At 36.0% G+C, this 24,133-nt stretch overlaps 1 protein-coding gene across 3 annotated transcripts; it reads left to right on the forward strand.

Annotated features, from left to right (window-relative positions):
• Nucleotides 1-778: 778 nt before the first annotated feature.
• Nucleotides 779-23,240, forward strand: CGRRF1 (cell growth regulator with ring finger domain 1). Of its 3 annotated transcripts, none has more exons than XM_063090446.1 (6): nt 779-952; nt 8,680-8,819; nt 14,122-14,299; nt 14,448-14,595; nt 21,494-21,601; nt 21,828-23,240. In XM_063090446.1, exons 1-6 carry the CDS (start codon nt 849-851, stop codon nt 22,146-22,148), a joined length of 999 nt encoding a protein of 332 aa, XP_062946516.1. In that variant the 5' UTR covers nt 779-848; the 3' UTR covers nt 22,149-23,240. The 3 variants fall into 3 exon arrangements, with proteins under 3 accessions (XP_062946516.1, XP_062946518.1, XP_062946517.1); XM_063090448.1 differs by having other exon boundaries at nt 898-965; XM_063090447.1 differs by lacking the exon at nt 779-952 and adding an exon at nt 3,158-3,236.
• Nucleotides 23,241-24,133: the final 893 nt, after the last annotated feature.

The raw sequence follows: 24,133 nt of genomic DNA on the forward strand, positions 1-24,133 counted from the left end.
TTAAAAAAAAATTTTTTTTTAATTATTATTAAAGTCAAAGCAAACACAAAAAGTTCAAATGTCTGGCTAATTCTAATTTGAGTAGTGTAGGAACAGGCGAAAAAGAGGTAGGATGTGGGAAGAGGATGGTTGTTTTATTTCTGAGAGAATCTTGGACATGCAATGCTGATTTTCCTCTATGATTAAGACCAGTCTGAAAAGGCTGACAAGGCTTGTACAAATTGCTTGTGGCAGACACTTCTTTTTGTCTTTTCACTGTGCCTATGTGAAAGTCTTCTAGTTAAAACAAGAACAGGTGTGGGGCTATCTTCTCACCTTATAGAACCCAAGATGCCCGCCCTACTCCTCCTCCTGAATTTGCCTAGGATCTAATATGCAGGGTTTCAGGATTTAGAAACGGTGCACGTGGATTTCTCTCTCTGGCATCTGAAAATCTACACTTGTCTAAATCTTGTACAAAGTGGCCCTAATGCTGTTATTTATTTAAAATTTGCCGGGAGAACAGCGATGGCCCCTGGGCCAGACTGGTGGAGATGACGCTCGCTGGGTCATCCCGAGAGTCGGGGGCGGTGCGAGTCTGGGCCCCGCCCCTCTGCGAAGCCAATCGTTCGGGGCGGGAGCGGGAGGGCCCTGCAGGCAACGCCGTGATTGGCATGCAGGCTCCCGCTGCCCGCGAGGCAGCCCAGACGTCTAGTTTACAAGAACCCCAGGCGAGTGCGGACCTACAAAGTTTGTCCACTCCGGGGCACCGTAGTGGCTTTCATCCCGGCGGGGTGGGCTGGGCTCCGCTGGGCTGGGCTGGGCTGAGTTAGGCGGCCGCAGCCGGGCTCAGCCCCGGCGAGCCCCTGATGGCTGCGGTCTTTCTGGTAACGCTCTATGAGTACTCGCCGCTTTTCTACATCGCGGTGGTCTTTACCTGCTTCATCGTGACCACCGGCCTGGTACTAGGATGGTGAGTGTCCGAGGTAGGGGCACGGGGAAGGGGCGGAGAGCCGGGGAGTGATGTCACGGTGAGCAGCAGGGGACACATGAATCGGGGGGTCACGGGGCTGAGGCGCCTGAGGCCATTTGGGAGTCTGTGCTGAGGTCTCCTGCGGCTCTGGGAGGAAAACAGTGTGGACACCGCACCTGCGTCACTGTCCTGCATCACCGTCCTGTCCCCGTTGCTGCGGGCATCAGAGGGTGTTACCGGATTGGGGTATTTTACCCAGCTTTGTTGCTAGGTGATAAAGCAGCCAGGAAGGGCCTAGTCTTGGTGTTGGGATAAAGTGCTTGTCCAGCAGGCTTCTGTCCCTGATTGGGGCCTACTGTGTGTCTAGGGTATATCAGTCACCTGGGGTACGGTGCGCAGACGTGTACAGTGAACGAGATTAATTGTGTTTCTGACCAGAACTGAGCACTTGGTCTCAGATCTTTCAGCATGACTTATGACTGAACTCTGTTACTGTTTGAGAATTTAATGGTTTCTACATACAGTCCACACTTTTGGAAGTAATATTTAGTCTATAGAACTATAAAATCATAACTTCAGAGCTGGAAGTGACCTTAGAAATAAGTTACACTGAAGGGTTAGAGGCAATTTACCTGTTGAAGACAAGGAGAATGGACTGTTATATAACCCTTGAACAATTCTAGCCCAGAGATTCTACAATTTCTCTGTGAGGAGATGCCACTGTATCCTGTTTAGCTAAGCCTTATAAATACAGCTAGTTGAAACCACGTCATTGTTCACAACAGTTTTTTTTCTAGGCTTCAGCCTACAAAGTCTCTTTGAGAAGATGGTGGTTCCAAATAGATCAAACGGTAGTTCTAAGTGGTAACAGCCATGACCTGAGGAGGTCAGAGAGAACTCTGTTGATGAGAGAGACGTGAACTGGATTTTGCAGAATGAGTATTTTGAAAAATAAATGGCGTCGAATGTGTATAGTAGAGAAGAGAGAGCATTTCAGAGAATACAGCATGAGCAGAGGGGCAGAGGAGAACATGTTAGTGAGTAAAACAGGCTGTGTAAAATGAGTTTAAAAATACCCTTAGATCAAACATATATGTGATTACTCTTTTAAAAGGACATAGGCCCTTGTCAGTCTGAAATATGCCATCTTTAAGGATCTAACCAAAGTTTTAACATTTCCACACTGCCCCCCACCCTCCCAGCAGTAGAGCATAAAGTTCCTTATATGTGGATGGGAGAAGATGAGATCAATCTTACACAATTTGTTATTCTTGATCCATCAAATTTTATTGCTATTATTCATTCCAGAAAGTTTGTAATTGGAATTAGGAAGGTGTTGCCCAAGTGAGAAAAGTGGTCTTATCACAGGATTTTTAAATGACTATAATGTTAGTGTTATTCTCTTAGAGAAACATAACTTTCCTCCCCTAAGGAAAATAGGTAATTAGTTAATAATTGCATTATATGCTTAAATTTGTATTTTAAATACGCCAACTAAGATATCTTAGATATCCATCTTTAGCATTGGGAACAAGAAAATGAGTGAAATCCATATCAATAATGATGCTGGCATCTGTGGGTGAAGTGTAGTCAAGAGCCTCATGTTTGTAATTGTTAAGAGATAAGACTTTGGAGTCAGACAGAAATAGGTTCAAATCCTGGGTCTGCCAGTTTTAAGACTTGGTTTGAAAATTTAATGATTGCCTAATCACTCCTTTTAGGTATGTATGGCTTTTACAGGGGTGGAAGCTCGGGTAATTATAGAACTTTTGGAAGGTTAGACTAAGCACTGCTGAGGCCATAAGATCAGGTAAATGCCAGTCACTTCCATCCTGATTTGGACCTAACTCAACAATTTTTTGCATCTGGGTTAACTTTGCCTGTGGAGATAAACTTTTTACTATGTTTATTTGTAAGCCTAAGTTAAGGCCACAGATTTATTGACTAGAAGCAATGAAAACTTGGACACCATCTAGATCTTATAAAAACATCTTTCTAATAGTACCCCAGCCAGAAGGGTAAACTAGTTAATTCACCATGCTTTTCTCTCTTGTCATTGTTTGTTTGTATTTTTAACCTCCCAAAGTGCAAGCCCTAAAGTCATCTGTTTACTCTGTCGTGGTTCTTACCTCAAAACTTCTCTTGGTTTCTTTCCCCTTCCTCCTTTTCACTGCTCCCTGTGTCCACCTGCACTGTGAGGAGTGGAGAAAAAAAGGGAGCATCTGATTATTGGAATCCCAGTAGCAGTAGCAAAGAATCACACAACTGGAAGTATGGAAGTATGGTATGTGGTGCTTTCTGTGAGCTCTAATAGTGCCTGCCAGGTACTGTGCGGAAAGGAGCCCCAAATGTCATATATATTCTTTAACAGTTTCACATAATCAGGGACCCTGACTCAGCCACTGCTCTCTGCCTCCTCTTGACTATGGGTTATTAAGCTGCTGTTTCTCAACTTCATACCACCTTTATATACTCTGCTTTGTGAATCTGAGACAGAACTCTAAAACCACATTTCTTCTTTGCTAGCTGGCTGCATACAGACTTTACCAATAAGGGAGGGAGACTGGAAGGCTAAAAGAGGACGAAGGGACTTGCTGGTTCCTATTAGATTCCCTTTCTTGTCTGTCTTACCACATCAATAGTCCTCATTCTGGCAGCAACAGGTGGTCCCAGTTGTTCCAGTTTATAATTTTCTGCTCTCCTAGAACCAGAATCATTGCATCTCTTAAAGATAAGTATCCTTTCCTCAGACTTGAGTCCCAGCTCCATGGGGTCTCTCCTCCAAATTTCTAAAGTGTAGTAATTCTCTTTCCTCTATTCCTTTGTCCTAGGAGTGATAGCTGCTTCCTGCCATTACTACTTCTTTGATACTCAGTGTCCCCTTTTAGTCTTTTCAATTCTTCAACATCTGGGTAACTTTTTAAAAAATTTTAATACTCTGTTAAAATAACTGGTGTGGTTTTGGTCTCCTAACTAGACCCTGACCAATAAGGAAATTGTTACTAAGAATGGAATCGGGGGAGGGGGAACTCTCAAAGATAGGATTTGGGGATTGGTTTGGTTATTTCTTAGCTCCTTGCCAATGAGAAATAAGTTTCTAATAATCCATGGCATGTAGTGGCATCACAATTAAACAAATAACTACCTTTGGTTGACTGCGATAAAATGATTTTTGAAGCAGCACCTTGCGGGGAACAAGTGGCTAAGGCACTTGACTGTTATGGCAGTAATGAAGACTACAAAGACTGAGGAGGGGCAAGATTGTTGCTTCGAAGGTCACTGGAGCACTTACAGAAAGAAAATGACAAGTTCAGGTCTTTAAACTCTCATATCAAGTCTTAGAGAATCAGGGTTTCTGTGGTCCTGAAGCACTTTATTTTTTGTAGCCAAAGAGCCAGCCTTGCTAAAAATCGAACAGTGTTAATTGTGCTGGTAATACAATTACACAGCCTTGTTAATGTCTCATTTAGACATTGATTGGACAGAAATAAAATCCTGAGACTTGGAGTGGGGGACATCTAGATAGACATGGACAAAGCTAAGAATCTTGAAACCCCAGTCACTCTGAGCCTCCCTTGTTGATGAAAGCAGCTTGTCTTCCACGTGTGAGAAAACTAGCCTGAAAATCCTGTAATAACCACACCGAGGGCATCTGCTTTGTAAATGGATATCCATACTTAAGACCTACTACCTCTATTACCTCTCACCATGAGACATGCTCCACAGGACAGGGACAAAATCTGACCTGGTTAGAAATAGCCCGTATTCCAAAAGAACTGCAAAATTTTGCTAATTTGTATCTGCAGGAACCTGGAGAATATGTGTGAGAATGGATTGGAAGTATATTAAGCCAAGGAGGATAGAATGTAATGCTAGATCAGATCAGATTTATTGGTCTGGGTATATTCTCAAGAAACTTTGGATCTAAAGTGTTAACTCATACTTGTTTGGTTGACTGAAACTTGGACTCAGTATTGGCCTGTGTTTAATAAGGGTGAGATGTTTAGTGCTTTTAAATTTCCCTACAAATAGTGCTTTGTCAACATCCCACAAATTTTGATATATATGTTTTCATTTTTATTCAGTTCATAATTTTTAAAAATTTCCCTTATGATTTCTTCTTGATCTCTGGGTTATTTAGAAGTTTGTTATATAGTTTGAAAATATTTGGGAATTTTTAAGATATCTTTCTGTTGTTAATTTATAATTTGATTCCATTGTGGTCAGAGACCACACATTTTGATTTGACTTGCAAGTTTGTTGAGACTTGTTTTATAGATCAGAATATGATCTCACTTTCATAAATGTCCTGGTGTGCTTAAAAAGAAGATATATTCTACTGTTGTTGGTTGAGATGTTCTATAAGGGCTAATGAGGTCAAGTTGCTTGATAGTGTTATTGAAGTCTTTGATATCCTCACTGATTTTCTATCTACTGGTGCTACCAATTATTGAGATGATGAGAACGGAGATCTCTGCCTATAATTGTGGATTTGTCTATTTCTGTTTATAGTTTTATCAGTTTTTGCTTCATATTTTGAAGTTCTATTAATAGGTGCATAAACATTTTGGATTATTATGTCTGTATGATGAATTGATCCCTATATCATTATGAACAGCTTTACTTCTGAGAATAGTCTTTGCTCTGAGATCTACTTTGTCTGGTATTAACATAGCTACTCCAGCTTTTTTTGATTAGTATTAGCAGGTGTATCTTTTTCCATCCTTTTATTTGTAATCTATTTTTGTCTTTATATTTAAATTGGGTTTTTTGTATGCAGCATATGTATAGATGGGTCTTATGCTTTATCCAATCTGCTAATCTTTGCCTTTAGCAAAGGCAAAACGTAAATCATTTACATTTAATGTGAGTATTAATATGATTGGATTTAAATCCACCATTTTGCTATTGGTTTTCTATTTGCCCCATCTCTTCGTTGTTCCTTTTTCTTTCTTGTTGAGGCTTTCATTTGCATTAGTTAAATAATCTATGTGATTCCATTTTATCTCCTTTGTTGGTTTATTAGTAATAACTTATTTTAGTGATTACTTGCTCTATGTATATTCTCAAGAAATTTTGTATCTAGAGTGTTAACTCATATTTGTTTGGTTCACTGAAGCTTGGACTCAGTGTTTGGGTTTGTAGTATACCTCTAACTTATTATAGTCTACATTCAAGTAATATTTTGAAGATATTTAAATAAGAAAAACATTATATTTCTCCACATAGTTAGCATTTTAGTGTTCAAATGCTTTATCTGTCCTCTGCCTGTCCCCTGCAGACTTCAGTTACATATGTATTAGACTATTTGAAGTTGTCTCTTGGCTCACTGATGTTTATTTTTGTTCAGTCTTCTTTTCCTCTCTGTTTCATTTTAGGTACTTTCTATTGCATTTTTTTCAGGTTTTCTAATCTTTTGTTCTGCAGTGTCTAATCTGCTCTTAATCCCATCCAGTGTGTTTTTGTCTCTAGAAATTGATTTGGGTCTTTTTTCTATCTTACATGTCTCTATATAATATGTTCGATCTTTGCTTATCTTCTTGAACATATGGAATATAGTTATAACAGCTATTTTGATGTCTTTGTCTACTCATTCTAGTATCTTTATCATTTCTGGATCTATTTCTATAGATTAGTTTCTCTCCTAATTTTCAGTAATATTTTCCTGCTTCTTTGCAGGCCTGTTAATTTTTTATTGGATGCTAAACATTGTAAATTTTACCTTATTGAGTGCTAGATATTTTTGTATTCATACAGATTCTTGAGCTTACTTCTGCTTCACAGTTAAGTTACTTGTAAACAGTTTGATGTGTTACAGGCTTGCTTTTCAGCTTTGATGGGCAGGACCAGAGCAGCCTTATCCAACTGTATTACTTTAATTATAAAATTAAATTCATCTAGGGTGAATTTTTATTCCATTTGTCAATCTATTGGCTTTTTCTCAGCATTAGAGTAATTCATGTCTTTTGAAGTTTTAGTTTGTAATCTAAATTTTAGTGGAAGGTTTTTGTTTGTTTTGTTCTTTTTCTCCCTTTGTCATCACCCTCATTGTTGAGACATTTTATAATTGCCTACACTCAGATTCCTAGACCTCTGGTCCAGAACCAGGTCTTATAATATCAGTTCTGTCCCATATTGATATTGGTCTAACCCAGTTCTTGGTTTCAGGTTGTGAACCTGGCTCTGGCCCTTGTCTTCAGTGGACCACCTATACTGGCCTCTTTATTACATGAAAGGCATAGTTGCCATTGCCTGCTACCAGGCTCAGAACCCACCAAATCATGGCAACAGCCGTATTCATTACTTTGTTCTTTCCCTTTTCAGACTTGTAAAGGAATCTGTCTTTAAACCCAGCTATATCTCTTTTTTCCCCCAACATTTTACTATAAAAATTTTCAAACATACGAAACACTGGAAAGAATTATACTACAGTGAACACACATTTGCCCATCACTTAGATTCTACCATCAACATTTTACTATAATCTCTTTACTACTATCTCCATTTATCCATCTTTCTGTCTACCAATCAGTCATCTTATTTCGTGATCCACTTCAAAGTAAGTTGTACTCTTCATCTGTAAATACTAAAGCATTGTGTATTATTGGCTGGAGTTCAATGTTTTTGTTTGTAGTTCTTTTTTTTCTTTTGAAGTAATACTTATATACAATGAAATATACAAATCTTAAGTGTACCATTTGCAGACTGTTACCAAACACATCATCTATACAACTCAAACCTCTATTAAGCTCTAGAACATTACCATTTCCACAGAAATTTACCTTATGCTCTTTCCCAGTCAATTCCTACTCCTGCCCTCCCAAAAGCAATCATTGTTGTCTTTTTTATTTCTACCATAGATTAGTTTTGCCCACCCTGGAATTTCATATTAGGGAGGCTTCTTTCATACAGCATGATGTTTTTTAAATTTATCCATGTGATTATAGCAATAAGTCTTTCCTTTTCAGTGCTGAGTACCACTATTCCTTTTTTAAATCCACAGTTTGTTTATTCATTTCAGCTGGGACTTTTTGTCTTCTCTTTTTATCTATCACTACTATGTGTTTGGAGAGAAGGGAATGCATCAAACTTGCAATCCCCTAATTTAACTGGTGTATATTCATTTTAGGTTACTTTATGCAAACTGAGTAAATTTAGCTCATTTTAAATTTTACTAGGAATTTGAGTTTAGTCCCTTTCATTTTACTTTTAAGTCTATTCAATGTGCATTGTAGGAGTTAACATTTTTACATGAAATTTAGAAGTAGAAAATATATTATGTAAGTGAAGGGCTACATTTGGTATTTTAAAAGTTCTTGTTCCAGAAAATCATATCAGATAGTCTCTATATTATATATGTATTCATTTTTCATATATTTTTAAAAATTCAATAATTCTATTATGTTTTTACTGTTAAAGTAAATATTGTTTATCTATAATCACTATGCTCCTTTGTTGTTATTAACAATAATATTAACAGTAGAACTCTTTCTTTTCAAGATTTTGTCAATTCAGCCAGCTGAAAAATATATTGCACTTTTGAGGGATCTCTAATTTCCCTTAATTGTAGATTAATTCTGCAATATAATGTAAATTGAGTAAAGCCTCTTTTTCTGGTACTTATGTTAAAGGGAATAGCTAATGAAGCACAACCTACTTTACATGTAACAAAGTTTCAACATTTTTAAAGATATGTTTTGTTTCATTTTATTTTTACCTTTCTTCAGGTTTGGTTGGGATGTTCCAGTAATTCTGAGAAATTCAGAAGAGACCCAGTTCAGCACAAGAGTTTTCAAAAAGCAAATGAGACAAGTCAAGAATCCTTTTGGTTTAGAGATCACGAATCCATCTTCAGCTTCAATTACAAGTTGGTGGCTATTTTCCAAAGATTTTCCCTCATCGTATGCCCCTTTTTTAGCCGTTTTATTTTCTTTATTGTTTTCTCTTTATTGGGCTTTTAAAAAACATTTATTGAGCACCTGTTTTGTTCCAGGGACTGGATTGCATACTGCAGATACAAAGACTAAGAAGTCACAAGCCTTGCTCCTAGGGAACTTATCAACCAGTAAACAGGCAGATATGTGTACAAATGAGAGTAATAAAGTATTACTGGTGTTAAGGAGAGAAGTCTGTTAGGACACTGTGCTGTTTTCATTAGTCTTTAGTGAAGTGAGAAATGTAAGGGTGGTGTAGTATGTCTAAGTACAGTTAATGTAAGGTTGCCAACCTTCTGCAGAACAACTGTCTTTTCATCTGAAATTATGTTATTTTGGTATAAATTATTTTGGAATAAAATGTTATTTTTGTAGATGGTAATTATAGATGGCAGTTTGTTTCTTTACTTGGAAAAATAAATTGTCTGTAGGAACATCTAGGAACCATTGGAATGAAATATAGAGAGAAGTGGTTAAGTTTGCTAAGGTGTTAACTTTGCTTCGTACTGCTGTAACAAAATATCATAGACTGGGTAATTTATAAACAACAGAAATTTATTTCTCACAGGTTCAGAGGCTGGAAAATGCAAGGTCAAGGTACAGGCAGGTTCAGTGTCTGGTTAGGTACATGGTCTCTGCTTCTGAGACCATTGTTGCTGCATCCTCTGGAGGGGAAGAAAACTGTGTCCTCATGTGGCAGAGGTGGAAAGGCAAGAGAGCCCAACACTGTGTGAAGCCTTTTCTTATAAGAGCCTTAATCCCATTCACAAGGGAGGCACCCTCATGACATAATCACCTCTTAAAGGTCCTACTTCATCATACCATTACACTGGCTGTTAAGTTTCAACACCTGAATTTTTGAGGGGACACATTGAAACCATAGCAGGTGGGGAGGCATATTCTGGAAAGGCTTCATAAAAGAAGAATATGCTAAGTCTCTTATTTTTCTTTTCTTTCTTCCTTCCTGTTTTTTTTTTTTTTTTTTTTTTTTTAGTAGAGTCTTTAAAAATAAGCAAGTGTTTACTTCTAGAGCTTGAGGGAAAATCTAAGTAGAGAGAGAAGCAGGAACAAAGCACTGAGATAGGTGAGAAACAGAATAATACATTAGAGAAACAATAAAGAGTTTGTTATGGACAAAACACAGGGTGCAACAGGTAAGAGAGAAGAGTCTAGTAAGACTCACATTCTCAGGATCCTCCGTAGACAGATCCTGTTACCCAGATAAGGAATGCAGGAGGAACAGCAGGTTTTAGAAGAAGGGTAATGAGTTTAGTTTTAAACTTCTGGACTTCAAAATGCTTTTGTGACAGTTAAATATAGATGATGCATAGGTAGTTCTAGATACAGTTCTTAGCTCTTCAAAGATTTCTGAGATGAGTCCCTATCACCTTTTATACTTGCTCACATTTCAGGTATCTTAAACATAAGCAAACTAAATCTTTCTCAGCTTTTCATCTTACTCTAACTGCTGCCCTACTTCTCTTCCCTTCACAGCCAGCTTCTGAAAAGGTGTTTGCATTTGCCTTCTCTTCTTAGCCTGCTGATCTTCTACTGCTCAGTGCAGTGCAGTCCGACTTTTGCCTGCTTCTTTCTACTCAGGTGACTTTCTCCCAGATCACTAGCAGTCTTCAGATCCAGTGGAAGCTTTCCAGGCCTGAGTGAGTGCTCTCTCTGCAGTGTTTCACAGAGTTGACTGGTCCTTCTGACCTCACAACCTGCTCCCTTGGCTTCTGTAGACCATTCATGTCTACTCATCCCTCCTGCCTCTAACTTCCAGAATCTAATCACTTGTCAAAAGCCAGTTCGCTTAGTCAGTATGGATCATCAACCTTAAATCTTGATTTATGAAGGAAAAAGTACAAAATTTCTTACTCTTCCTCCTTTGCTATAAATCCTATTACCCTCTGAATTGAAGGGAACCCTTTTTTTCCTCAAATAGTGGATAAGAGTTTTCATTCTGATATTTTTCATTCGGGAAAACCAAATTTTAAGATATGACATGGAGAAAACTAATTTGTTTAGAAGATGGTAAGTTGTGCATGACTGATTGAAGTGTACAGAATAGTGGTGGTTCAGTAACCTCTGACTTCTGTGGCCATGGACTTGAACCTGTTACAATGACATATCTGGCTCTGGAGCAGGACTGCCATTAAAAAAAAGTCTTCCAGCACAAGGCTGTTCTTCCTGTAGTACAGTTCCACAAGTCTGGAAATGCACTGAAAAAGTAAGAAGAGCTGATACATTGTGAACAAAACACAGGGCACCTGTCAGCTAGAATGTGTGAGAAAATCCATCAATCTGCCTTACAGGCAGAAATACAGATAGTCAGAAGCCAATCCTGCAAATGTTTGAAGCAAATGAAAAGAGAGCCAGTAAATGAGACCTCTCACTCTGCCTACACGCTAGGTGCTAGCCAACAGTAGCATTACTCAAATACATGAAAAAATTTTAAATGTGTGGACTTACAACATGATTAATTTTGGTAATCATATTGTAATTTTAAAAATACCAATGTGTATCACTCATTATCTGTCTTCTATGGGGAAATAAAGAGAAGGATTTTGGTGGAAGTTGTACTCAGCAGAATAAATTTCGTTTGTTTAAACTGTGGAAAAGTGGATGTCATTAAAGATGTCTACACAGGACATTGAAATAATGTGTCAATATTTGTGATATTTTAAAAGGTTATTTCATTTGATTTATAGGTAGTTTTAAAATAGTTATCAGCACCATGCTCTCCCAAGTTAGAGACATACTATTTGAAAATTTGGTTAAAACCCAATTTGTAGTGGTCTCTGATGCTCTCCCCAAATGTATATATGTAAAGTCTATAAACAAGTCTTTCATACAGCTCTGAATGGAACTCTGATTCTTTTTTTTTTAAAAATATTTATTTATTTTAATTGTACATTTTATGGGGTACAGTTTGCTGCTTCAATATATTCATATATTGTATAATGATCCAGTCGGAATAGTTAGCATATCCAGCACCTAAACGTTTATCATTTCTTTGTGGTTACAACATTCAAGATCTTCTTTCCTGGCTATGATGAAATATACAATACAATATTATTAGCTGTTGTCACCCTAGAGCACCAGAACTTATTCTTCATATCTAACTGTAACTTTGTACCTGTTGATCAACCTCTCCCCAACCCACCCTCCCCCCTCCCCTTCCCAGCTTCTAGTAACCACTATTCTACTTTCTATTTATTTCTATGAGAACAACTTTTTTAGATTCCACATATGAGCTCTTATTTTTTTTTAAAAAAAAGCAAATAAACTGTGTAGTTTTATATATTCTGTAAGTTGATTTTTTAAAATGCTTATATTCCTATTTTTTAAAAAAATATAAACAAACACATATATATGGGTATCCTGTCTTCTGAGATAAACAGTAGTATATACATGATATGTACTTTTCTTCACCTTGCTTTTTTTCATTTAGCAGTGTATCCCGAAGATCATTACATAATAGTACATACAGATATTCTGATATGCTTCAATTCATTTTTAATAGCTGCATAGTATTTCATTGTAGAGTACCATATTTCATTCATTTAATCTCCTGTTGGTGGGCATTTGGGTTGATTCTAGCATTTTGCTATGATAACTAGTGCTACAGTGAATAGCCTTATACATACATCTTTTTACATTTTTGCCAGTAATACAATAATATTACGTAATCATTTTCTGCATTTTGTTTTCTTTCTTCTTCCACTTTTTCTCATATGCTTTTTCTATTTTTCCCTTCCCTATTTGCCTCCAACTTTTTTCTCCTTTCTCATGTTGTATGGTTCTAAAGTGACATAGAGAAAAATATGTGATTTTACATATATGTGTAGATGTATGTGTGTTTGTATATAAAAACTTGTATTACTGGAGAATTTTTCTTCAGCCATTTAATAACAAATGAAATTTTCCATTTTTGAATTAATACTTGATGATTAGAATCATAGACAAATTTGAAATCAAATTTTGCTCCAATTACCTATGCAAAGTTCTACCGATTAAAATTTTGCTGAACCGTGGTTAGAACTGGCCCAGTGCCACTGCTGTTATACATAACTCAGAATCTCAGACTCTGTGTACATACTATTACATACTGAGAAGAAAAGAAAAAATATCAATCAGTTTTTGGTATCCTATGGAGCATCTGCTTGTATTTGTGTATCTCCATTAAGCACATACTCTTGATCACACTTAAAAGCATAGATAATGTATATATAGTCAGAATTCCTATTAGCAAGCAACAGAAACAACTTTAGTGAAAGGATATTGGGTAGCTTACAGAGTTGCTGGTAGGTTTGGAGAGCCAGAATCAGAAACCAAGGCTGTTTAGCCAGGAACAGCGACCAATACCATGCCCTTTGATCTAGTCAGTACACCACTGTCAAGCAGTACTAAATGTTGCAGCGTGAGACACTGGATGTCACTACCCTTGAACTTGATATTGCTACAAATGCGACTAGCAAGGGGGAAAAGATCACATAGGTGGCACTTAGTAAGTTCTATGTAAGTGTTAAATAAGTAAAACTATATAATTTATATGTCCACTTATAATTTAGATGTCCACATAATCAGGTCTACTCAAATTGCAATATCTTTTCTTATGTCGAAAGTAAACAAATGAATGATTGCTATTGAACCCTCCATGTTTTGGAGCCCCACTCTTTCCTCAGGATATTTTACATATCACATGGCACATTAACTGCATGACAAGACTGTATATTAATGTTGTCAATGTATATATAAATGTTAGTAAAGCTCAATTTCTTTTTAATATTTTTCTTACTCCAGTAATCATTTTGTGGATCCCATGGGTTGTGTGTATCTACTTTTGGAGACAGCACTATTCTGCTGTACTGTTTCTTATAGTTAGTATTATATACACTATGAGAGTGCTAGATTATCAATAATGAACTGTGTATTTTAGTTTTTAAAGTCTATGTGGGAAAAGTCTTGGAGTCACCAAGAAAGAAAATTAAATAAATAATTTCTAAGCGTAAATGTGTAAATAGAGTTTATTGATAGCCCTAAAAAATTGTGCAGACATTGAGATTTTTATATCTCTTGTTATAGAAGCCTATTCCTTCATTTATAGGTATACACCCTTTAACAAGTTCTTTTAGCCTGGCCAGCATCCAAAAGGAAGCTTTTGCTACTCACCATCTATAATTGTATTAGAAGTTACTTTAGGTAATTTTCTTTCTCTTTCTCATTTGTTTTCTGTAGTGGGCATCACCTTGACAACAGATTGCCTTGAAGATAGCTTCCTTACATGCTACTGGGGGTGCAGTGTTCAAAAATTATATGAAGCTCTGCAGAAGCATGTTTATTGCTTCAGAATAAGTACTCCTCAAGCATTAGAAGATGCTCTGTATAGCGAATATCTCTATCAAGAGCAGTATTTGTATCCTTTTATCTGATACACCCATTAGCACATGAAAATTGGACTTTTTATGGGTAAAATAAAGTGCTGCTAAGTTACTACTTATCATTTTTGATATATTTTTGGTCTTTTGGTTATAGTAACAATTTACCTTTACATTTTCAAAAAGTATTAAGAAGGACAGCAAAGAAGAAATATATTGCCAATTACCAAGAGATACTAAAATTGAAGACTTTGGTACAGTGCCCAGATCTCGCTATCCATTGGTAGCCCTGTTGACCTTAGCTGATGAAGATGACCGGGAAATTTATGATATTGTAAGTAATTGAAAATGTCTGAAAGCATTACCTTAAAGTTACTTGGATGGTAGTTTTTAATTGTTTGTGAAATAGGAAAAGTTTTAATTTCTGAGTATATTCTTTTGGCCTGGACACATTTTTCTTGAAAACTGAATATGTATGTCGTATACCCGTCTTATTTTTATACATGTCAGCACCTTAAAAGTATGACTTATATTTTTTCCTTATTGGTCACAAGAATATGACTTTATTTAGAAAATAACAGATATGTTATGGTTGAATTAAGTTAGTTTCATCATTCCATATACATTGTCATGTTTGTTATATAGAATAGGAAGCATGTTCTTAACATTTATAGCACTGAATAAATAAGCATCATAGTGATCTAAAGTGCTCAATTTTAAGACAGTATCAGCTCTTTTCTTTGCATACACCCCTGCTGCACCTACATATTATATGTCTGGTCCTTTTCAGTAATTACAGTAATCTCATTTTCTCATTATGTGCTGATTATTTCTTTATCTAGTGCTACTTATGTATAAAATAAACTTTTGGTAAAATTATATCATGGCAAAAATGCCCTTATACACAATTTACTACTTTTCTGAAGTGCTTGATATAGAAGTTTATTAATAAAGATATGGTAACATTTTTTATGATACTTTGTAATATACAGAGTACATTCACTAACATTAACTTATTTTTTCCTTCCAACAACCTAGTATGTTAGGCAGGGCAAATATCCTCCTTATACAGACAGAAGCAGAGTCAAGAAAAGTCCAGTCTTTCAGGGCTTGACTCTGAGCCTTTGTGGACCTGCACCAGTCACTCCCCACTCTCCCTGCCTTTTTTTTTTTTAGCAGGAATATCTCCGTGAAATAAGTGTGCGTTGAGCTTTGGAAGGTGCAGGCTCTTATAGGGAAATCTAGATCCTGCTCAGTGGCAGTTAAGCCTCTCTTGTTTTTTGGTTTTCTAAATATTACCAAAGTGAAGTTCCATTGAGCTGAACTCAGCTTGTTTCTTCTGTTATGGGAGGGGAGGCGGGGCAGAAGGAAATGGGGAGATGTAGGTCAAAGGAGACAAAGTTGCAGATAGGTAGGATGAAGAAGTCTAGGCATCTAATGTGAAGACTGTAGTTAATATTATATTGGGGATTTTTGCTACAAGAGTAGATTTTATGTGCTCTCGCCACATACACAATAAAGGAGGGGGTAACTGTGTGAGAGGATGGATATGTTAATTTGCCTGACTATAGTAACCATTTCACTAAGTATGCGTACATCTAAACATCATATTGTACACCTTAAACATATGCAATTTAAAAAAAGCATATCAAAAGTATTATATTTCCGTTACATAGCACAGTTCCTGGAACACAGAAGGTGTTCAATAAAGGTTTGTTAAGTAAAAAAAAGAAAAGAAAAAAAGTCATACTGAGCGATGTTAGTGAGCCTCAGAGCTTGACTGCAGAGTTTCTTAGTTGCGTGTGCGCGAGGTCCTATGTAGGAGAGGTCTTCTGGCTTCCTCCCTTCCTCTCTCCCTTCCTTTCTTGTCAATTGGAAATAAATAAGACCAATTAAGGTGGTGTTTCATATTTCCAGCCTCTTTGTTCTTTACCTTGCCTACCCGGGCTAACTCTTCTGTCAGCACTGTGTCCCTCCATCTCTTTTAAGTTCCTTGGGTTCTATTCTCCTGCTCCTTTTATTCAAAACAAAAGGATCAGATCTCAGTCATTTTCCACCGAGCTTCCCCTTTTCGTCCCTTTTTTCTTCACTGATGGTGCTCACCACCTACTTTAGTTGCCCAGAGTCAGCTTTGTTTTCTACCTTTCTTCCTTTATCTAAATGGGGAAGGATGGGGGGGGGGTAAGATATATATAACATAAAATTTACTATTTTAACCATTTTTAAGTATACAGTTTAGTGGCATTATAAAGAGAAAAGGATTTGCTGTGAGGTTCCTGATCCAACTGGAATGAAGACTGTGGCCCAGCTGTGGTTGTGGAGTTTATTCCCACAGGGGAGCCTGAGTGCCTGGCTCCCAAGAGTTAACAGCCGTTTTCTCTTGTCCTTTGTATATGTCTCCCTGTCTGGGTCCTTTTCTGTGTCTTTTATTCTTCTTGTCTGTAGACTCCTTGCATTTTTCCTGTTAATCCTTGCTTCTCTTGTCTTTTATCTCGCAGTTTGGGGCTAATATTGGAACTAAAGCATATTTGTTAGTATATTTTGTGGTAATGTTCTCTATTCGTAATTTTAAAAGCAAACAGAATATTTCATATTTCTTTGTCATGTGTGGTTTTTCAGTATTTTGTCTGGGGGTCAGGGATTCTAAATTTAAAAAAAAATCAAATTCCCATTCTTATTATAACAGTAAAGAATTAAAATTAGATACAATTAGGAACCAGTTTGTTGTCTTATATAGATAAAGGGAAGCAGGAATTGTTATTGCAGGATTTTTACTTTAAAATTTTTTCATTTTTACATAATTACAATATTTTATTTTCCCCGTATTATTCAAATAACACATGTGTGTGGTAGGAAAAAAATTAGAAAATCTAGATAAGCCAGAAGTAGAAAAGTATAATCACCTGTATTTTATGATCCAAAGATAACCACTTTGGATATTTGTATCTTTCCAGATCTTTATATATGTAATTTTTTAAAAAGAATCAAATTGTACATACTATTTTGTGACCCGTTTTCATTTAATAGTATATTTGAACATCTTTTCCATATCAAATATAAATCTACAACTACATGTATATTTATAACTAGCATGATAATAGCTTCAGAGGCTTTGAATATTAAATCAAATGACAGGGTTTTTAGTACGCGATGATAACATTACTATCTTCTGCCAATCCTTTCATTTTGATTTAGTATTAAAAGCCCCTGAAGCCATTACTGAATTAATAAATCCTTATAAACCTGTAAAGAATATTGTGTTTTTACAACCATAGTAGGCTTTTTAAAATTTTTATTTGTACTTAATTTCAAAAAGTGGCAAAAATAAAAAAGTTAAAGAGAAACCATATACGCTTTACCCAGATCACCTGTTGTTAATGTTTCTGCCATTTGCAATATTATTTGCCCATATATGAAAATATATGTTATCATATATAATATCATATATTTTTTTAAATGAACAATTTGAGAATAAGTTGTATACATGATGATCCTTTACCCCTAAATATTCAGTGTGTATTTCCTAATAATAAGGATGTTCTGATATAACCACAGTGTAGTTACCAACTTCATAAATTTAACATTGGTATATTTGTCCAACCTATTACCTATATTCCAGTTTGTCAGTTGATCAATGTTCTTCCCAACGTGTTTTCCCCTCCAGTACAGGCTCTAGTCTAGAGTCAGGTTTTGTGTTTGTCATGTCTCTTTAGCCTCCTTAATCTGAAATATTTCCAACAGCCTTTCTTTGTCTTTTATGACATTAGCATTTTTGAAGAACAGAATTGTATACACACACCCTTTTTGGAAATCAGAACATTCTCATTTTGTCTGATGTTTCCTCATGATCAAGTCAAAGTTATGTATTTGCAGCCAGTGAGCTACACAGACGATGGCATGTCCTTTTCAGGGTGCCACCTCTAAAAGCTTGTGATGTTCTTTTCTCTTATTGGTGATGTTAATTTTGATCTCTCAGTCAAGGTGTTACCTAATTTCTCCACTGTTCTGGTTTTTGTTTCCCTTGGTCTGTAGGGAGGCACTTAAGACCATGCAAATATCCTTCTTTTCATAAAAATCTTTTCCTGGATTTCATATCCATTGATGATTCTTGTCAGATTTTATCTTTACCGTGATGGATGCAAAATGATTATTTTTCCAACTCCAGCTCTCCCGCCATTCAGTCCTTGGCAAGAGACTTCCCTTCTCTCCCATTTGTTTGTCGATCTGTCTGTTATCTCTATGGCCTCATGAATTCCTTTTTTCCCCCAGTGGTTTATAATTCTTTACTGAGTTTAATTATTTTGGTTTTCATACTGCCCCGTTCCTGTTTCCTCCCAAGACTGAGAGTTTATAGTCAAACTGTATCCATAAAAGTCAAAAAACTATATAAAGAGAGATACTCAGACGTTGTTCTATTCCATATCCCTTCTACTCCATTCCCACACACCCCAATTCTTGTAGATAACCAGTGTTTTCTGGTTTATCTGCCCTGTGCTTCTTATTTTCCCTTCTCTCACACAAAAGGTAGCACACTGTCTATGCTGTACACACTCTTGTACTTTGATTTTTTCACTTCGTATTAGCTCCTGGAAATCAGTCCAGTCGGTTTGCAGAGGTCTTCCTCGTGCTTTTTGTTTTGTTTTGTTTTTAATAGCTGCATAGCACTCCACTGTGTCTGTGGTATGCACGTACCATACGTATTCAACCAATCTCCTGTGCTTGGACATTCAGGTAACATTTCCAGTAATAAATGATCTTATACTGAATAACCTGTGTGTATGTATCTTAATATTGTTGGGGTTGTATGGTGAAGGGTAAATGCATGTCATTTTGTTAGATATTGCCAAATTCCTCTCCATTGGGATGGTACCTTTTTTTTTTTTTTTAACATTTCCCCCAGCAATATATGAGTGACTGTTTCCACATAGAATGTATTGACAAGCTTTTGACTTTTTGTCAATCTGATGGTGAGAAACAAAGTTTTAACTTTATTTTTATTTTTTGTAGAAAAGCATTCCCTTCATTGAATTGTTCATGATTTTACACTGATATACCATACTCATTTGTTATTTATTATTATTATTACTAATTTTTTTTTGCTTTGGCAGCTAGCCAGTTCAGGGATCGAACCCTGGCCCTTGGAGTTATCAGGACTGTGCTGTAACCACTTAACTGCACTGGCCAGCCCCCTCATTATTATTATTATTATTATTATTATTATTTTACTTTATTTTATTTTATTTTTTTGAGAACTGAGTTTTGAGCTTGATTTCAATCTCCCATAACAAAGTCTGTCAAAGAAAATGAATGATAGTTACATATTTAACAAGTTACACAGTATATATAAAGATTACTATATCCTAAAAGAATTATGTAAAGTTAATGTTTGATTAAAATATTTTCATCTATGGTGCTTTGTAAACTGCTTAATAGTCTTTTTTTGTGATTATTGAAAAAGATCAACAAAATTTGCAAACCTTTTTCTAGACTGACCAAGAAAAAAAGAAGACAGAAATTACTAAAATCAGAAATAAAGCAGGGGCATGGTAGAGCAGTTGCTTCTTCTATTATGCTGGAGTGGGCTTTGAGGAAAGAGATGTCCTCTTCTTTTTCCGGTCTCCACTGATGATTCTCCTTGTGTCACTGCAGCAGGGTGCCTGGTGGGCTGCCTGCGTTGTAGCTGTGCCTACTGCTACAGTATCACTTTTGCAGCAGCCATGGCTGTGGTGGAGGCTGTAGGGGGCTACCCTTGAGGATGTGGTGTCTTCGGTATGCCCCTTGCCTGTTTCTCAGTGGGGAATGCTGCCCTCAGCTCCTGCCTAGGACTCTGGGCATGCTCTGTTTTCTTGCCTCCAAAGTTTGAACTTTAATTGAATATCTTTTAATATGGTTAAGGGCCATGTTTATATCTTGTGTACTCTGCCCATTTTTCTATAGGATTTGGGTCATTTTTTTTTCTTTAATTTTTAAAAGTTCTTCATAAATTAGGGATATTAACTCTTAATCTGTGATATACATTGTGAATATTTTATTCCAGTTTTTCATGTCTTTTGACTTTGCTTATGGTGCTTTTTTGTCATGCAAGCTTTTAATTTTTATATGGTCAAATGTATCAAACTTATCTGCCTCTGGGTTTTGAGTCATAGTTAGAAAGTCTTTCCCTACACTGAGACTAAAAAGGAATTTACCTGTTTTCTTCTAGTACTTGTACAATCTTATTTTCTACACTTAGATTTCTTATGCTTTTGGATTTTATTCTTATGTATGGTGTGAAGAAAGCATCTAATTTTATATTTTTCCAAATAGCTATCCAGTTGTCCCAATATTGTTTATTTTTTATTTTTTGTTCATGCTTAGTGTTTTATTTCATAAAACAAGCTGTGCCATCAACCCTCTAAAAACACATACTTGTATCTTTCCAGTTTCCACCATTCCCAGCTGTCAGACTTCATTCAGTTTCCTCCAACTTCAAACCACTTTTTTTTGCAAGTTCATACTTTCCAAACATTTTAATGGTGAATAAATGTTAAATACTGAATTTTACTATTACAGAAAGAGGAAGCTAGAAAAATTTAGTCTTACTCTGTGCCCAAGATTGCGACACTACACTTGTAGCCAGTACTGTTTATTAAAAAGACTCTTTTTGCCCAGTGATTTGAGATGACACCTTTATCATATTTTTATATATAATTAGGTCTGTTTCTGGACTGTTTATTCTATCCCTCTATTTGTGTGTCGGTACCATACTTTTATTTTTTTTTTTTTAAAGATGACCAGTAAGGGGATCTTAACCCTTGAGTTGGTGTTGTCAGCACCACGCTCTCCCAAGTGAGCCACAGGCCGGCCCCAGTACCATACTGTTTTAATTTTACCAGCTTTGTAGTTTGTGTATCTGAGTGGGCTTGTTCCCCTCATAGCTCTGTCTTTTCAGTATCATCCTAGCTATTCTTATGTAGTTATTTTTCCGTATGGGAATTTTAGAATCAATGCATGTAGCTTTGTAAAAAAACTCATTGGTATTTTTATTGGGATTACATTAAATTTATAAATTTGAATATAAAGTAACTCACAAAAATATGCCAGTAACTGGTTGTTCAGTCACTGTGATTTACACAGATTCATGTAAATTTTCTAATTTATCAGTCTCATTTTTATTTGAGAAGCATTTGTCACATATATGTAAAATAATATAAGGAGGTTAAGTACTCATCAATGTTCAATTTTTATTTTAGATTTCCATGGTGTCAGTAATTCATATTCCTGATAAAACTTATAAACTTTCCTGCAGAATATTGTATCAATATTTACTCCTGGCTCAAGGTCAATTTCATGATCTTAAGGTAAGTTTTACTTTGTAGTCTTATTTCTGTCTCTTTTGTTTACAGTTCCAAAGAATGGTCATTTAAGAAGAGATTATTATATTTTCCAGTTAGTTATGATAGATGTTAATTATTCCTTGCTACTGGATTTGCTAGTTCATAAATTTTGAGCAGCTCTTATGACCCTCAGATTTAAAGAGAAATTGTCATTTATAATTATCTTTAAACTTGTTTCTTTAATTTCCAGCAACTTTTCATGTCTGCAAATAATAATTCCACTCCCTCCAGCAATTCCTCTCCAGAAGAGAAAAACACAGACAGAAGTTTGTTGGAAAGGGCTGGACTGTCTGAAAGTGAAGTGGAGCCATCTGAGGAGAACAGTAAGGACTGTGTTGTTTGCCAGAACGGGACCGTGAACTGGGTGCTCTTGCCATGTAGACACACGTGCTTGTGTAATGGCTGCGTTAAGTATTTTCAGCAGTGCCCAATGTGCAGGCAGTTTGTTCAGGAATCTTTTGCACTTTGCAGTCAAAAAGAGCAAGATAAAGAAAAACCAAAAACTCTTTGAAGATAAAGACAACTGAAAAGTACACTTCCTACTGAAGACACAGAAATTTGTGCTCTTAGAATTAATCATAACATGGAATCTACCGTGTGGACCATCCGTGAAAATTCTATTTTAACTTCTGATTCGTACGGTACATGGATAATGAAAATATCCTTTCCTGTTCAGAGTGCTGAATACTGGAATACCATCTGTGTTAATATATAAAAGTTCACTCAACTCTTGAGAAGAATGTAAATGTTTGGCCTTTTGTTAGTTAGAAGATTTCCTATAAAGTTGATTAGAAAAATCATTCTGAAATGCAATCCATCTAAAATTTGAGGAAGTAAAAGTCTCAAGATTGCTTAATGTTTTCTCTTTTACATAATCTGGAGTATAATTAGGAAAGAACTTAATTCTTCTTAAAGTAATTATAAGTTCCCCAGTTTACAAAGGAGTTGGAAGGGGCTTTTTACTTTAAATCCTTCACTGAAATAATCAGCTTTTATAAATATCTGTTTGGTTTGTAATTTCCATTATCATAGAGTTACATAAATACAAGTTTTAATTTTTAAACAGAAGTCCTTAAATCATAAATGCAAGATACGATTCTTGACTGTTCTCAGTGTATCACAGATTTACTCATCTATAGGAGGCAGATACATAAAACTTGGATAATAAAATCTCTTGGATTATTAAATTAATTAAATTGATTGTCAAATGTGATTAGATCAGCAGAATGTTATCTGTCAGGGAAGATCTGTGAGACTCTTCATGCCTTACCTTAGATTTCCTCCTGCATAGTATATCCATCCAAAACTGGAGGGGTTTTAGAAAAATCACTAAAAGAAACAAATAACTAATTTTTTAGTGTATTTTTATTCCAAATAAACCCAATATCCTTTTGTATTCAAAAAGTATTACTTTTTCATCTCTTGTTATATCCTTAAATGTAGCAACTTGAGGAACTTGATAGGAAAAAAGCCTATCCCCTACTCTTCCCAAGATGACTAAGAGGAAAAAGGTAAATCAGAGCTTCTTGTGCCTTCCATGAAAATAACCTTCAACTAACCAAGAAAGTAGATTATGGCAAATAAATTGTGACATTCAGGGAGATTTTCAAGTCTTTTTGTCCTGTTTGTATTAAGAATAATGCCTTACCTTTGTATCAGAGTTTTTATATAACATTATTTCATTCCAGTCAGACATAGCATCTCAAGAAGATATTATCTAGTGTCCATTTTATAAACCAAATCAGACTTTCATCTATGGTCAATTGCTATGTAATAAATACCTGTTAGGAGCCAGATACTTTTGGGGAATCTGAGCTACAAAGAATCAGGCAAGACTTCTGACCTCAAAGTATTTGTGCCTACATGAAACATTGCTTGCTAATTAGAAACACATCTCCACCTCTGGAAGTTCCTAAGGCTCTGTTCCAACCCTGCCACTGGAAGCAGGGCAGTCAGAAGCTACAGTCCCTGCTGCAGTTTGCTAGCTGTGTAATAATTAATCTTGAAAACTCACTTTGCTATGTAAATTGTGGGAATACTTAGATCACTTTTTCCACCCTAGCCATCCTACCTTCCTTTGGAAATCTCTTTGTACCTAGACTGTCCTCGGTACATAGTTGCTTTTTCATTGGAGGTAGATCCCACCAACCCTGTAACCTTATTCCATTTTCCATAACTTTTTTTGTGGTAAAATATATATAACATAAAGTTTACCATTTTAAGCATTTTTAAGTGTAAGCTAGTGACATTAAGTACATTCACATTGTTGTGCAACATTCATTCACAAGTATCTATGTCCAGAATTTTTTCATCATCCCAAAGTGCAGCTCCATACCTAGTAAACCCTAACTCTCTATTCCCCCTACCCCCAGCCTCTGGTAACCACCATTCTACTTTCTGTCTCTACGAATTTGGCTATTCTAGGTACCTCATACAAGTGGAATCATATATTTGTCTGTGTCTGGCTTTTTCACTTAGCATTTAAAAAAATAAAAA

Source organism: Cynocephalus volans, chromosome 3 (genome assembly GCF_027409185.1).
Source record: "Cynocephalus volans isolate mCynVol1 chromosome 3, mCynVol1.pri, whole genome shotgun sequence".
Classification (NCBI taxonomy): Eukaryota; Metazoa; Chordata; class Mammalia; order Dermoptera; family Cynocephalidae; genus Cynocephalus; species Cynocephalus volans.